The 16,309-nt window shown below is 33.9% G+C and overlaps 2 protein-coding genes across 4 annotated transcripts in view; one reads left to right on the forward strand and one right to left on the reverse strand.

Annotated features, from left to right (window-relative positions):
* Positions 1-913: 913 nt before the first annotated feature.
* Positions 914-5,700, reverse strand: LOC128018915 (frataxin, mitochondrial). The gene is made up of 6 exons (XM_052604788.1): positions 5,526-5,700; positions 5,010-5,090; positions 4,822-4,898; positions 4,137-4,257; positions 2,231-2,328; positions 914-1,981 (listed from the first exon to the last, which is right to left on the reverse strand). Exons 1-6 carry the CDS (start codon positions 5,628-5,630, stop codon positions 1,843-1,845), a joined length of 621 nt encoding a protein of 206 aa, XP_052460748.1. The 5' UTR covers positions 5,631-5,700; the 3' UTR covers positions 914-1,842.
* A 212-nt stretch (positions 5,701-5,912) lies between these two features.
* LOC128018916 (phosphatidylinositol 4-phosphate 5-kinase type-1 beta) overlaps positions 5,913-16,309 on the forward strand; it is a 35,771-nt gene continuing 25,374 nt past the window's right edge. For 2 of the 3 annotated variants that reach the window (XR_008185018.1, XM_052604789.1), the window contains exons 1-2: positions 5,913-6,301; positions 15,939-16,097. The gene's annotated coding sequence lies outside the window, so the exon portion shown is untranslated. The remainder of the gene's footprint in view (positions 6,302-15,938; positions 16,098-16,309) is intronic. The other variant, XM_052604790.1, reaches the window with a different exon arrangement.

Here is a 16,309-nt window from a genome sequence, read left to right on the forward strand (position 1 = left end):
CAGCAAAACACGCGTGAGCTCAGGGAATCTTTCACACTTCCTTTGCTTGTTTGGAGCAAAACCACTCAATTGACATCAGAGTTCAGTGATAAATCCATGTTCCCATGGAAACTTCATTCTATTTTTGGGCCTGCAAGTCCAGCTCTATAATAGATATTTGCATATTCATGTCTGGTAGACAAGATGCTTAAGGGACACTTTAGCTCAAAGACAGAGAGTGTTAAGGCTTTTACAAAAATGTAAAAGCAGCTAGTGCAGTTACTATAAAAAAAACTTCTCAAAGTAAAATCTCAGAGTAATTGGTCTTGAATCTTCATATCAAAGTGTAACACTGAAATCACTCAAACACCTTCCAAAATAAAACTTACAACTAAAAATCTGCTTAGAGATACTAGTCTAAAACATTTTCTTAAAAAGAAAAAAAAACTATATATAATAACAATAGTATAACATAACTAAAATAAAGTATTATTATTGTACATGTATTTATGATAATACATTATTATTATTAATACATAATGTAATATAAAATTATAAATTATTAAACTTTAAACTTAAGTAAAAATGTAAATTAAACAAATCATAAATCAAAATATGAAATCTATTTAACTATAATATTAATGATAATGTAAATGTTTTAATAAATATGAACAAATATGATTTACTATACTAGATAAAAAATATTAACTATATTAGGATTAAATATTATTTGTAGTAATACTAATAACCATTAAGATGGATTATTTAGATTTATTATTTATGAATTAAGTTTGCATTTTTTATTAAGAACTATATTATGCTTTATGTGTATAGGTTATATTATTTTATTATTTTATGATTATTATTACTACTAACTGATACAATTAACCATGAACCACAATGTATATACAATCAAAATAAAACAACATTCTAATTTATTTAATATTTTATTCACATAGGCATCAACGGTTAAATACATCAGACATCAGAACTGTGGTGCATTCCATTAATGCAACCCCAATTAAGACAACAAACATATCAGAGCAATCCATCTCATATTTCAACATTTGCATGGACGGCGTGTCAAGTTAACGTTGTGATATATGGGCTATTATGTTAAGAGGCGTCTAAGGAGTAATAATTAACTATGTTCTATCACCAGTTAATGACACAGCGGATAGATGCTACATTTCTGGTAAAGCTCTGAGGAATATGATCAGATGTGATGCCGTTATTCACAGAAAACTCTTGAATAAAGGCTCTGGCTTGGGGCTTTTAAAGCAAAAACTTCTCCATCTGTCGGTCATAATCCCCTTCTTTTCCCGCATCTAGCCAGCAGCCTCTAGTTCAAGCAGGGCCAGACGTGCAGATAAATCCAGCCTCCAAAAAACTATCTGTGTCCATTTGTCTTCTTCAACTGGTTTAAGAGCCATTAAATGTGATCTCTTTAATCTGTTTTTAATCTAACCAGGTACAGTTTTACAGGGATTTGAGTATGAGAGCACTTTCTGCTGTTTGAGTGCATTTAAAGCTTATAATTACACACAGGTTTGATGTAGACAAATAAATCCTCTCTACGGTTAATCAAGGTCTATACTTGTTTGGGACTTGCACTTGTTTAATATAATACTTAATACTTTAACTTCATAATCAAATCTGCACATCTGGTCCTGCTTTTGGGATTTTGTAGGGGGTTGATTTGTAGGTCTTCATGCAAAAAGAGGCAAAAAAGGTGTTCTTTTTGGACATTAGCTAGAGTTTTGAATTCTTACACTTATTGTTTAACCCAAAAGATCACGCGAGTCACACGAGAACTGGTGTGGAGAAGATCTACAACGGTGTCTGTTCTTCACATTGGTCTCATCATGAATGGATGAGATGTGACAGGTCTATATTTGATTTGAAGATGACAGACAACTCTTCAGAGAGCAGATTATGCAATGCCATGCCATCATGAGCGTACACCCATCGCTCTCCCGTCCAATCATAGCGCTTTGGACCGCTGAGAAAAGAAACATTCAGAAATGTCTGATACAGCTGAAAACTGAATATACAGTAATTGCTCTAATTATGTTACACTGTAAATACATAATGCAAGAAATACCATTTCTAAAGCCAAATAATAATATTGTTACTTTGAGTAAATAAAGTATGTTAGCAAGAAATGTGATGATTCAGTTCTAACTCTTTTAAATAAATTTGATTGAACTGTTAAGGATAACATATGAACATTCACAAATTAGTGTCTTACCTTATCGGCGAGGACAGCCAAATCTGTCGGTTGGGTGTCTGTTTGTTGATAACATATGTACCGAGGTCAGAGCCCACTTTCATTGTCAGCACTCCATTCTGTTAACATACATGTAATCATATAATGGCTTCAACACTAAAATGTCACCACTAACAGGAATAACAACCTTGAATGGATGAAAGATTATTTTTAAATTATGTTATATTTATAACTTATATTTATAATTCATAATTACTACTGTTAAAATTACAATATTTTAAAACAAATGAATGGAAATAAATGTTTCCCAAATTTTCTTTAAATATTTCTTAGATGATATTTATAGTACATATACACGAACACATACAGTGAGATCAAAATTAGAGAACGATGTACAAATACTTGATTTTTTTTCTCAAATATTGTTTGTCTTCATTGCTCAAAGTTTGAAGGAATAATAGCATTTTTCCAACATTTCATATATGTATGTTAAAAAAGTAAACCATTCATTTTAAAACATTATTTATGCATATTCAATTTTACTGTGTAAATGCATTGATGGAACCTCTGATCGTCATTAAACCGTCTGAGTAAGTACATCTAAATGGCACTTTTGATGCAGCTTCTGTGTTTCCTCTGCAGTGGAAAGATGGAGTTTGTTGATACTGTTTTCATTTGAATGGTAACAACCACAGTGTCTTACTGTTCTAACTGAATGTACTGATACAATTTAAGAATGATTGAATTTGACAAATGACTACACATACATTAATAAGGTTATATAAAAGTATTGCCTTCATAAAGTTAAAAATGTTTAAAGCAAACATCACAAATATCCTGATTAAAAGGAAGACCTGGAAGAGCACTGATGAGACTATTGCTTTGGAATGAATTACATTTATGACAAAAACTTAACAGCCTGCAGCTGTCTGTGTTTGCTGGTTGCACGTGAAGCTATAGAGAGATGTAAAAACTGCCTGCTAAGAGTAAGTAGCTGACAGGAAAATCACCACCTGACATTTATCCAGCCAGAGGAGAGCGATGAGTGTGAATGACCAATCAATCACCCACCAGACAATTACATTTAACTCAAATGAGTTCATGGACTTAATCGTCCACTGAGTTTGAGTTGATGTTAAATAAATAAACAAAAATCTGTGTTTGTGTGTGTGTGTGTGTGTGTGTGTGTGAGAGAGAGAGAGAGAAAAGATTGAAAGTGGCATTAGTCCAATCTTACAATAACATGCTAAAAGCGGTTTAAAGCCTTCATAAATCCTGCAGGAGATGTGCATTTTCTCTGTATGGTACTGCAACAAAGGCTGCTTCACAAATAGCTTTTTTTGCAGTAAACTCTTAACAGAAGTCATGCAGGAGCACTCAACAATAACACTCAAAAAAAAACAAAAAACTATTTTCATATAAAAGAAGAAGAGAATAGACACCATCATAAAAGTTTTAGGACTCCTTTTTCACAATAAAGAGCAACAATTTAATTGCAGTGTTACACAAAAAGGCTGGGGATATAAAGCTCAGAAAAATGGGTTACATGACAGGTGAAGTGTACAACTTTAAGTAAAGATGAGAAATGACAACTCCAAATCATGCCAAAAATATTTTTAATTAAAAGAGAAATTGCAATTTTATAAACGTGCTCATTTTAACTCTACTTTAGTAACGACACTGGTCTATATCAATTGATCAAAGAATAATAACTATAATATCATACATCTGAAATCAATTTACACCTCCAAATAGCTTACTGAAGAACCTGGTTCATCCAAAGAAATGGGTTGCAAACAGCCTAATGTAGACCAACATTGACCCCTACTGGACATCTAGGCACAAAATCTTTTCAAAGGGTTGAGATGTAAAAGCACCACAGGGACATATCCTGTAAGGATGTGAGAATATGGGCATGTGTACTTACAGAGAAGACAATGTCAAAGTCCATTCCAGTGAAGCTCTCATCTGTGAGGTCTTCAAAATAGTCAGCCAATGCGTCCAGTGTCTCTTCTGCCAGTCTCTCATATTCTGTCTCTGTTAGTTCTCTATACAAAACAATCACTGTGCATGTTAAGAAGATAATGGTTTTCAATAACTGCAAAAATACAAGTGAAAATGATGCTAACGTGTAAATAATAAATGAGAAAAAGAAGTGGTTTATTAATAGTTGTCTGTATTAACAATATTTGTTTGATTTGTATGGCATGCTTTCTGTGCTAAAAACTTTGCATTGAATATTATTTGAATGTGAGCAATAAAAAGATTATGAGGTTGACATTGCTGGGACTTTTGGTATATAAACAAATAACTTTTTTTTAACACCCTAACAAAATACAATCTAGACAATTGCAATTATTTGAACAACAATCTTACAATGAACGAACCCTGACCGATGCAATGATAAATCATAAACAGTAAATCGTATTGCATGATAAAAATACAAGCAATATTGTAAATATAAATCTTTGTAACGATAATGGTAAATCACAACTTGTATATCATATTGCATTATAAATTTAAAAGGAATATTGCAAATATTGTGTTTGTGCTTTTTCACTGATAAGTACAAGACTAAACTTTAACCTGAGAATTTAGTAAACACTATTTACCTGAAGTGAAGTGCATTTTTTTCTCCAAGCGGTGCGCTTAAATGGAGTTCTCTTTTCTTCAGAATCCAATCAAACCACTTGAAAAGTTTTAAGAACCAGATAATACAGGGAAAATAGGTTAATTTAAACTTTTACACATTTTGAGACTTGATTTAGAAATATAAAAAGGCACAAAAGCTCTGTGTTACCTGTGAATGTCCTCCACATACACTGGTCCTTGTAACGGTCTTTGGTGAAGAAATACTCCTAAATCTGCCACCACATATCAACTAAAACAAATGAATCACAAATAAAACAGACTTTCAAAACAATACTCTGACAACTAAAACACAAGCAGTTGCACTAAATAAAGTTATCAAAATTGGAATACAATTCAGCATAAAATATTACAATCAAGTAATTATATTGCAAACATCCTGAAACATCCTAGGGTTTGTTTAACAGGCAAAGTTTTTTTGTTTTTATTTGCACCTAAATAAAATATATCGAGCCAGTAAAGCTGTCTGTGTCATGTCTGTCCAGATCTCATATAATCATATCCAGTTCTTATATAATAGATTTGTCTATTTAAAATACAAAAGTAAGAGACAAAAAAAGATTCTATGATAAGAGACATGCATATATCTCATCATAACCTGCCAAGGCGCAGATTGACAATTCAGTCATGCTAACCAGCAACAAGCGTTTGTTTACAGCTCACTCACATAAAGTCCACTTCTCATTGTTGACAGTCTGGAGGCTTGTTGGTGACATTTCCATGTGGAGCTCAAGCTAAGCAGATGACAATAACATTTAGTTAACCTTGACATAGCTTCTAAAAGGATGCAAGTCTCCGGCTAATCAGTCCGATTGCATATGCCGCTTTGACAGACCTCATGACATTTCAAAATACAGGTCCCAACAAAATAAAAGTTTTATTAAGATTTTCGTTATTGCTTTTTTGTAATTTTTTAAAAGTGAAATTATTATTTATTTATTTGTAAAAAAAAATATATATATATATATATATTTAAATGTATTTTTATTTTAAATTTAAATAAATATACTTTTTTTATTTCATTCACAAAAATCTTAAACAGTTTTTAAGACAGACAGACAGACAGACAGACAGACAGACAGACAGACAGATAGATAGATAGATAGATAGATAGATAGATAGATAGATAGATAGATAGATAGATAGATAGATAGATGACACTTCAAACCAGTAGGTGGCGTCAAAGACAGCGTGCCGGCATTATTGGAATGGACAATAATATTGAATATTTCTCTGAAGTGCAGGATGAGGGCGGAGTCTCGCTGCCGTATGTCTTCAGTCGCCTTCATTACCGATTCCACAAACTAATGGAGCACTGAGTACGCTCACCTCACCTCTAGTGAGCGAAACACTACAAGTCCCGGAATATCAGTGTGTACTCAAGTCAATCTCTCTATCTCTGAAGGTAAGGCAGACCCCCCGCGCAAAAAGACATACATGCAGGTAAGATTTTATTATTTTTTTAAATCATGTTTATTGCGATGTAACCTGTCTGAACCTGTCAGATGGATGTACACCTGTACCAGTCCTGCGGTGTGTTCCGGTTTCATATTGGCCAGACGTCATATTTGACATGTTCATGTGCTTAATTATTGAATTTTTTTTAATGCATAGTTCCATAAGTACGCATGTAGGACAAAAAAAAAAAAAAAAAAAAAAAAAAAAACATAGTAGCCAATTAAAAATAATAATAATGTAACTCAAATTGTATCGTTGTATTTGTTCATTGCAAAATCATAACATAGACTGTTTTTAACTTTTAAGAGGCTACTCTCTAAGTAGCAAAATTACGTAATATTGCAGGAAAGTGTCTTGTAGATGTGTTGACAACTGAAAATCTAGTGTGCAGTCTATACATTTTACAATCTAAGCCGTTTATACATTTATTCTATTTAAACGTGTCCGATTTATAAATCCTCTACAAACACATTAAAGTAGGGACTAGAGAAAGGGTCTAGTTGTCACGTGGTAAGTTGGCAGAAGGGTCCTACATCTCAGTAACTATACTGGCACAAAAGGTTAATCTGAGTTCAGGGAATTGTATCATGTGTCTCTGAACAATAACAGTGGAAATGTTAAATAGCTGTTTTTTGTAGTCAGTATGTGCATATACTGTACAAACTGAGAAATGCTCACTAAAAAGTGTGACAGTTAGCCCCGGTTTACCCTTTATTGATTAAACTTGAATGATGTCAGTGGAATAGAGCACAAGAACTACATTTCTGTCATATTGTCAATGTTTTCTTTGGTTGTTTAAAAAAAAAAAAATAGACTATTCTTATTACTGTAGGAAACGTTTGTTGAGAAAAGTCATAAAAAACATTTTACATGTTCATAGATGTTGTTTGCAATTTAGTAGATCTAATGAGGATAAAAGTCTCATAACTTATACACAGCCCTGACTGGAATGTTTTTTTGGACAAGTTTTGCACCTGGAGCCATGAAACCGCATGACAGCAAAGAACAATATGAGGAAGAAGAATTATTCCTCCAGTTTTTGTGGTTGCAGTCTCTTTAATCGAAGCTCAGTGTCTCTTGCGCAGATCCTTTTCCGTGTGGCTGTTCCCCAAAACCTTCTGCAACAGTACTGAACTGCATGATTCTGTATCAGAAGTTTTTCTAATTCTGAATCTTTTGTGCATTTAGTAAAATATACCGGCAAAAAGTTTTGCTTATCCACACATAACAAAAATATGAGGTATTTTCAGAATTAAATATTAAAAGAACGTTCTACTATTTTTGCAGTATATTGTAGGTATAATGTTAAAATTTTCTGCATGCATCAATAGGTCAAATTTTTTATTTTTTTATTTTTTTGGTAAAATTTCATTGTATTTTTCATTGAATTAATGCAAAAAGTGCTTCATGTTCTTTTTCAGACAAGTTTCATCTGTGCCCCAGTCCTCTGTCAGTATCAGATCAATAAGCAACATCATTTCATTTCATTTTTAATCTTTCTGGAGCCTTTCAAAGCTACAGCTGAATGATGAACAGCAGTCGTGACCAGCGGCCTCACTCCCATGCACATTTTTTTTATTGCTCCCACAGTGGCATGCTACATTCTTCCCTAGTATTCAGACTGCGGACAGCCAATATACAGTGGCTGACCCATACCAGATTTACCACCTCTTGGAGCATAAGATAAAAGACCACAGTTAACTAAGCTGATCTTAGATCAGTACAGAAGAGCTGGGAATGGGATGGGTGTGACATTCTCTTTTCAGCTTGATGTGTAATATACCATCTCTCTGGCTGGATTATGCCACCATAATCATTATTACACCTATACTGGGGGATTTGATGGTGACCTTTACACTAATAGAACTACTTTTGGGACAGAAAATATTAAATAGAACACACTTATTCTTGATTCTTGTGTTATTTAAGGCTCCTTTACAGAGCCTAGTTAAGACTGGTATGGTCAGGCTCTGTGCCTATACAAGATTCTGCACAATTATGCATAGCAGAATAAAAGTCATACTAAAACATGCAGCTTTGACCTACTTCAGCTCCCCTAGTATAAGTGGCAGCTCTGATGCTGCATTGGCTATTGTCATGACTTATTTCTTTTTAAAATTTTATTTCGATAAATGCTTTTATTTATTTTATTTTATTTTTACATTTTTGTTGTTTTAATGCACATGATTTCATGTTTAAAATTATCTAAAATATTTTCATTGTAATTTATTTTTTTATTATTTTTACAATTACATTTAACATTTATTTAACATAATTTCTGCACTTTTAATTTTTATGTAAATGTATTTATACTGCTTCTGTGCAACATACACACATTACAAATAGTGTAAACGCACTTTATTATGACAAATATGCCACTTCAGATGCAGCTTTTGTGCTAAGTTGGCATTAGTGGATCATTCTGCCGCAAAGCAAGCTGTGTTATTTTATTCACTAGTGAAGGTTATATTATTTAATATTGAGAGAGCTGAAAGACCATGTTTAGCATAGGATTTCACGTTCCCTGGTTCCCTGTTCTTTCATGCAGTGCTCACTGCTGAAGGTTATCAAGCCAGTGCGTTTGAATGGGAAATCAGCAGATGTAAATGAGAAATGTCTGCAAAAACACATCCACTGCATCACTGTCATCTTTCCTTCCATGCCTGTGTAAAAGTCTTTCTTAAAAAATAACATAACGAGCCTGTGACGATGGCATGAGCCAAAGGTTGACGAGACAAGAACCTCTTTAGTCACAGGTCAATCAGTGTCACAGTGTTCCAGAATATAAACTCAGATGATTCAATTAATTGTGACTCTAATACTAGCTTGCATCAGTAAAAGGCAAAGGACATTTCTCCCATTGACCCATAGAAAAATCATTTGACACCTTACATAACCATGCTCCCTGAGGTTGTTTCAGCCTGTAGGCTATTTAGCAGGCGGTCATGATCACTTGTGTCTTGTGACATTTGTAAAAGCATAATGAAATGCATTTTTGAACGTTGCTGATCCTGAAAATGTCTTTTTTTATTTAGAATGTGACAAGAATAGCTTGTTTTGAAATTGTTTTATGTTTTAATACCGCTGTCAACACTATATGTAGATACTTCATTTAATGGAAATAATAAAATGGGGGTGCCAAATAGTTCTTGATCCACTACTGGCAAGTTCAGAGAAAAGTACTGCCTAAATCAGATAACTCTTTCCATTGAAAGCTATACAGTAGAAACTTGCAGTCAGAATAGTACACACAGTAGTGAACACACACACACACACACACAGCAGTGAACAGCCAATTATGCTAGCAGTTGGGGGTTTGGTGCCTTGCTTTAGTGCACCTCAGTCATGGTATTACCAGCCTGAGATGCAAACCCACAACCTTAGGGTTAGGAGTCAAACTCGCTAACCACTAGCCCACGACTTCCTAATGTCGTGATTTTATAGGAAGAATATGTTTAAAGTTTGTAGAATCATGGTTATTGTAGTTTTCATCTTGAATTCCACTGTCTAGCAAGATAAAAATATGCAAAAAGGCTTGGCTTGCTGTTTGGCTATAAATCTGACATTACTTTTCAGTGGCAGCATTTTTTAATTGAACAGAAATATGGATGATATTTGGAAGTAGAGAAAATAATAAGTGAAAAACTTTAAAGGTGAAATTCTTTCTCTGTTTAAAACTTTTACCCATTAAATTTCGCAATTCTGTTTAGTCATGCTAATTGCTAATTTGACGTTAATTTAGTGATGCTACATTTCCATTGTTTTTCTATGTAAACACACGTATTGAACATTGCATTTGCGTCTTTTTGTGTCAGCATCTCATGCATGACACATTGTTCTAAAAATGTGGTGTTCGAGATAAAGTAAGATTGACACTTAAAAAAACGTGAGACCATTGCCAGGGTCTTGTGTGTGTATGTGTGTTAGAGCAATCCCTAATTCCATTTGCAATCACCACTATGTCTCAGTTAAAAGTGCAAAGCGATTACTCAGACTAGAGTGGGAGAGCAGTCCCACCCTGCACTTTTAGGCCTGTCAATGAGCTTGTTGTTGTGATTGACTGCTTTATGTGTAGGACTGAACAAACATTCTCACATTTAGTGTTAAATGTCAGAGAGCAATGCATGTTAACTGTTAGGAGGAATTGCGGGATAGAGATGAACGGAACTGCAGGCGATGTAGTTGATCTCACTGGAACAACAATGCAGTCTATACATGCATATCGTGTTCATTTGATTATACAAAAAAAATTAAAAGCATCAGTAGCTTCCAATGGCGACATGTCCCCAGCGGGTAACAACAGGCTCCTTGAAAGGCTCTTATTATCAAACACATTCAGAGGGAGTTATACTGTATGTCCCCTGGACAGGGCTTGGTCACGAGGCCTTTTGTTTTAGTTACCATGCAATGAGTCTTATGATCAGGTTGAAACATTTCATATGCCATATCCCTTTCTATAATCAAATGCCCCCACAACAACCTTAGAGAACTTGGAAATATTTTCCATATGTCATCAGCAGATGGATTATGACCAACATTATTTACTTGAAATCCCTCCCAATGTTGACCTTTCAGGAAACATAATGAAATTCACTACATCTTGACATATTGTTTTAACAAAATACAAAACAACAATAAATGTAATCCGTTTTATTCATTGTTATTTTATTTTATTATTATCAAAGTAAGTGTTCTATTCTGATTGATTGAAACGTTTATTATTGTTGTGAATATTGAAAAAAGTTCTGCTGCTTAAATCTTTTTGTGGAAACCATGATTAATTTTTTTTAAAGACTCTTTGATTAATAAAAAAATGATATACGCGATACTGTCATTATTTTTACTTAACTTTATAGGTCGTAATAAATGGTCCTATATGACCTATATGGTCATTTTTTTGTTGGAGGACAGGCTCATAAATACTTGCTTAAAGTATGTTTATGGCCCCTTTCTTAAGCTGTTTCACCTCTCTGCCTTTCTTTTTTCTTCTCTTCTCTCGTTTGACTTCCACAGCGAATCGAGTTTTTCAGCAGTTGGTGTGCTTGATCACCTGGCTCCATGCATCGCTGCACTCATGTTGAGTTGAACTCGCTCGGAATAGTAAACAGAACTGTAGCCTGAATGTCGTCCCTTTTTGTCCACTTCCCCACTGCTCCTCCAAGGACTTAGATAAACTTCATAACACCGCTGAATAAAAATGTTAGACTAGAAATTACGGAAAGAGGATCCCCTAATGCAGGGGTTTTTAGTCCTGCTTCTGGAGGGCCACAATATGCTGCAGAGTTTAGCTCTAACCTGCCCCAAACGCACCTGCGTGTGTGTCTACTAATCATGTACACCTTGATTAACTGGTTCAGATGAGTTTATTTTGGATTTTATAGCTTTGGTTTTTATCTGGATTTCCTGTATCTTTTTTGATCTATTTTAAGGGTTAAAAACTAGACTTTTTGTAAAAATTGGATACTTCTCTTCATTTCCTACACTTGGTACCCAGGATTTGATTAGCCCAATGGTTGGGCTGTGCCTTCTCACTCTGTCTCTGGACAGCAGTAATTAGTTTTTACAGTTTCATTGTATTCATGTTAAGCGTTGCATGTTGTCCAACAGTTCAGCTAATTCTTCTAAAATGCCTTTAATAACATCACATCCAATTACAACTTTTAGATCGAAACCTTCACACAGCACACTAAGCCAGTTATGTAATGACTTTCACCCTATCCAATTAGTGAACTGAAGAAAGATCCTCCAGTCAGAACAAAGGGTGCATCTGTGAGGCCCGTGCCGTGTTGGATACACTTCTAATCCTGTTCTCTAGCTTTAAGCCCTCAATTAAAAGGAACGAACATGGAATTTTGTCCATCTCACTCATACATAGTTCTTTTAAAAAGTTAAAAGTGTTCGCTTCAAAATAACATTTAAACAGAATTGGCATAACTGCCCATTGTACAACATTGTAATATTGAGAATAAACATGCATTTAAAGGCTAAAAATTTTTTTGTAATGTGTACATAGTAAATGTTTGTGAACTATTATTATTTTTCGCTTGGGTAACATTGTTAATCTAAAAATCTGAAACAATATAAGAATTATAGTTTCAAAAGCCATTTCACTCAGATATGCAGTACATCACAGTGTAAGAGAAATGCAAGAAGAAGAAGAAAACATCAATTTTATGCTGACTTTAAAGGAAAATTTGATCCAAAAATGTATATTTGCTCACCTTCAGGGCATCCAAAATGTAGATGAGTTTGTTTTTTCATTGGAACAAATTTGGGGAAGATTTTCATCAGTTGCTCACCAATGAATTCTCTGCAGTGAATGGGTGCCGTCAGAATGAGAGTCCAAACGGCTGATAAAAACATTACAGTAATTCACATGCCTGAGTGTTTGTAATGAATTAATCTATCATTAAGATGTTTATAACTTCAAGGTGTTGCTTCTGACTAAAATATGTCCATAATCCATAATATTGGTTTCACCACTGAAAAGTCGTCTTGTCTGTATCAAGAGAGAAATATGCACAGACAAGTACCATTTACACCTGGAAACAAAATATATGTCGGTGGATTTTGATGTGAGAGGACAACAGGGGATGAACTTTTTCACTGGAGGAAGCATTAAAAATGCATTATGATGGATTTGTTTCTTACAAACACGCAGCTTTTCACTTCACAAGCTGTTAGATGATGGAGTAGAGTTGTGTCGATTACTTGTGGATTATTGTGGTGTTTTTTATCAGCTGTTTGGACTCTCATTCTGACGGCACCCATTCACTGCCAATGCTAAATTTCTCCAAATCTGTTCCGATGAAGAAACCAACACATCTACATCATGGATGGCCTGAGGGTGAGTAAGTATTAGGTGAACTACTGTATTGCTTTAAAGCTGATGGCTGTCATTATGTTGATTGCATGAAAGCTATTTAGGTAAACTCTTTTGAGAATGTCCTGAATATTATTTTACCCACTAAAAAAGAATCAAGAATAAAGGAGGAGCAAATTATTAGAGTTTTTTTGTAGTATTATGTTTGCCATTCAATTAAAAATCTATAAGCTAAAATATACTTGGACATGTGGACATTTAGTATGCTAAACTAACTGGGTTTATTAATTTTACTGGTCAAACCCATTGGAATAATCAGGGGTACGTGTGCCCCTTATTGTCTCATTGGATGCTGACACTGTTTACAAGCACTGAACATGTGCTCCTAGCAACCTCAAAGTGAAGAGAGAGCAAGAAGAAGAGATAGAGAGAGAGAAAGAGAAAGTGAGGACAGGTTTTTAAAGTGTTATGGTGATAGAAACATAAGTGTTTTTCTTTTCTCTGTTCTGGCACATGATCACAAATCTTTAATAGCTTCAAAGGGCACTTGCCTCTTCTGTGAACGCTTCACGATCCATGTCTTTTCCACTGTCTGTGCAACATAATTTGTTTGTGCTTCTTACAATGGGACTATTGTTCTTAACTGGATCGTAGAAGAATGTCATATGCATTATGTTAAACTTTAGGTTTTATGTTACAAGGGAATATGATCAGGGCCTACAGTTCAGGCAGACAACTGGAACTTGCCAAAGCTGTTTTGCTATCTAAAACTGAAACTGTTTGTTTAGCCATTTCTCAGACAGTTAAATATTGACTCATAAATCATCTTGCAGATGGACACTATTTATATAATGCTTGGCTTTATCATAAAAGCAGTTATTTATGTGTATTTGTAACAATGCACTACCATTCAAATGTTTGGGTTCTGTAAGATACCTTTTTAAAATCTTAAAAAGAATACTTTTATTAAGCAAGGGCGCATTAAATTGATCAAAGACATTTATTTCAATAGTTACAAAAAAATTATGTTTAAAAAAATGTTTATTAAGCAGCATATCATCATATTAGACAGATTTCTGAATGATCATGTGACACTAAAGACTTGAGTAATGGTTGCTGAAAAATTCAGTTTTGCAATCACAGGAATAAATTACAAGATATATTTAGATAAAAAATATTATATATATATATATATATATGTATATGTTTTTACTCTTAACTTATTTTTGTCAAATCAAGGCAGCCTTGATAAGCAGTAAAACATTTGAATGTCAGTTAACCCACAATGTGTATTACTTATTTATATTAATTATAAAGATACAATTATACATCAAATACTATTGATGTAATATGCTTGCTTAGCAATTGTAAACATTAAAATTAAAATTATTTAACTTTTTTATAATCAAATATTGGTGACTTAGCATTTGCCAAAGTTTATAAATTCAAAAATCCACAAAAGGCATCAAAAGCGTCTTTTTACACCCCTAACTATGTTAAAATATGCATGGCCTCTTATGTTATATTGCATTATTTGATCTTAATCTTCCATTATGTACTTGGCTAGCGATCAAGCATAAATCCTTGAGTACATTTTGAATACATTTTGTGACGTATGATGTGCCCTGTCCTAAGTGTACTGTTTCTTTGTTTTGATTGTTCTTCAGTGCTGACTTGTAATTAATGACAGAATTGTGGTAAATGACTTAAGATGAAAACTAGTTTTGCTCAGTGAATTGTGTAATAGATCTGGATAGCAGGTGAACTGACAGGTGTGAGACGCTCCTCAGACAGCAGCTGGTTATCAGGAGAAAACATCCACACTTTCTCTGTGCCTCTGCAGGCCCACCGATATCAATGTGCTGTCACAGAGCGAATGGCACAGACGCTTTAGTGTCACAGGCTGCTATTGACTCTGAATAAGGGCTCCATCTTGCAGTTTGTTTATGCAGTTAGTCTGATAGGCCATTATTCCTCTTTTACACAGACTGTGAGGCCCTGCAAACTATCTGCTGACTTTACCACAAACCATTTTTTCAGTGACGTGCATGCAAAATACACTTAGGTGGTCACAAGATCAACTTAAAATAATTTTGCATTGTCTCAATGAGAACAGTTGAAATCATTCTTTCATTAAAGGTGAAGTTTAGTTTCTGAGCCACTAGCTTTACAAACAAAACTGAAAAAAGTTTGATCTCTCTCTTGTGTCACTTGAGCTTCATCAACAAAAAGAAATGTTTATTAAAAAAAAAAAATTGAATTCAAAAACATTTTAAATATTTGAAAATTATTATCTTAATATTTTAAAGAAAATATTGTAATATAAAAAACTTGAAAATACACTACTGTTCAAAAGGCTGGAGTCGGTAAGATTATGAAATAAGTAACTTTTACTAACCAAGGAAACATTTATTTGAACAAAAATACAGCAGTAACAGTAATAATATACAATGTTACTACAATAACCGTTACAATACAATAACACAGTAACAAAAATACAATACAATAGCACAATAACAAAATAACTGTTTGTAATATATTGTAAAAAAAAAAAAGAAAATTGAAATGTAATGTATTCCTTTAATAATATTAATAAAAGTATGCATTGATATTACTCAATAAAATAACTAAATGCAAATTGACATAAAAAAATCAATCAATAAAAATTAATAAAAGAACTAAAAAAGTATTCAACAGTACAAAAAAAGATTTTGAGCTGAAATATGACCTTGACATTTTCTTGACAGGTTTTTGCGCCTTACATCTTGTTGTTTGCTATTAATCTGTTTGGTTTTTCAGACACTGCCACACTAACTAGGACATACTCTTTCCTATCCTCTGATTGACTGGAAGAACATCCATTCTGAGCCGACCTCTGCTCTCCATCCAGTCCACATGACTGAGCCACGCAGCAGCGCTGAACGACAGACCAACACCTGTGTTTTCAGTTAAAACAAGGTAAACCCTAATTACTTCATATTTTATTAGCAGAGCCACACATTTTCTGCATTTACAAGCCACTCAATTACTCTGGCAGGAAATCCTGTGACCCGTGTCGGGCTCCTTTGCAAATCTGATGGTTTACAGCTCGATAGGGCCTGAGGGTGTTATTTACATATGCTCAGCTTATGGTTGTGAACGAAACTTTTTATTCTTTATTGCTTCATATA

The sequence above is a fragment of the Carassius gibelio genome, chromosome A8 (genome assembly GCF_023724105.1).
Source record: "Carassius gibelio isolate Cgi1373 ecotype wild population from Czech Republic chromosome A8, carGib1.2-hapl.c, whole genome shotgun sequence".
Classification (NCBI taxonomy): domain Eukaryota; kingdom Metazoa; phylum Chordata; class Actinopteri; order Cypriniformes; family Cyprinidae; genus Carassius; species Carassius gibelio.

Coding starts and splice junctions, on each gene's coding strand:
- LOC128018915 (XM_052604788.1), bottom strand. CDS start 5,630: ATGTCAAGGTTAACTAAATGTTATTGTCATCTGCTTAGCTTGAGCTCC. Junction 4,258..4,821: donor AAAAATGCACTTCACTTCAG/GTAAATAGTGTT, acceptor TGTTTTGTATAG/AGAACTAACAGAGACAGAAT. Junction 2,329..4,136: donor ACTTTGACATTGTCTTCTCT/GTAAGTACACAT, acceptor GTATGTTAACAG/AATGGAGTGCTGACAATGAA.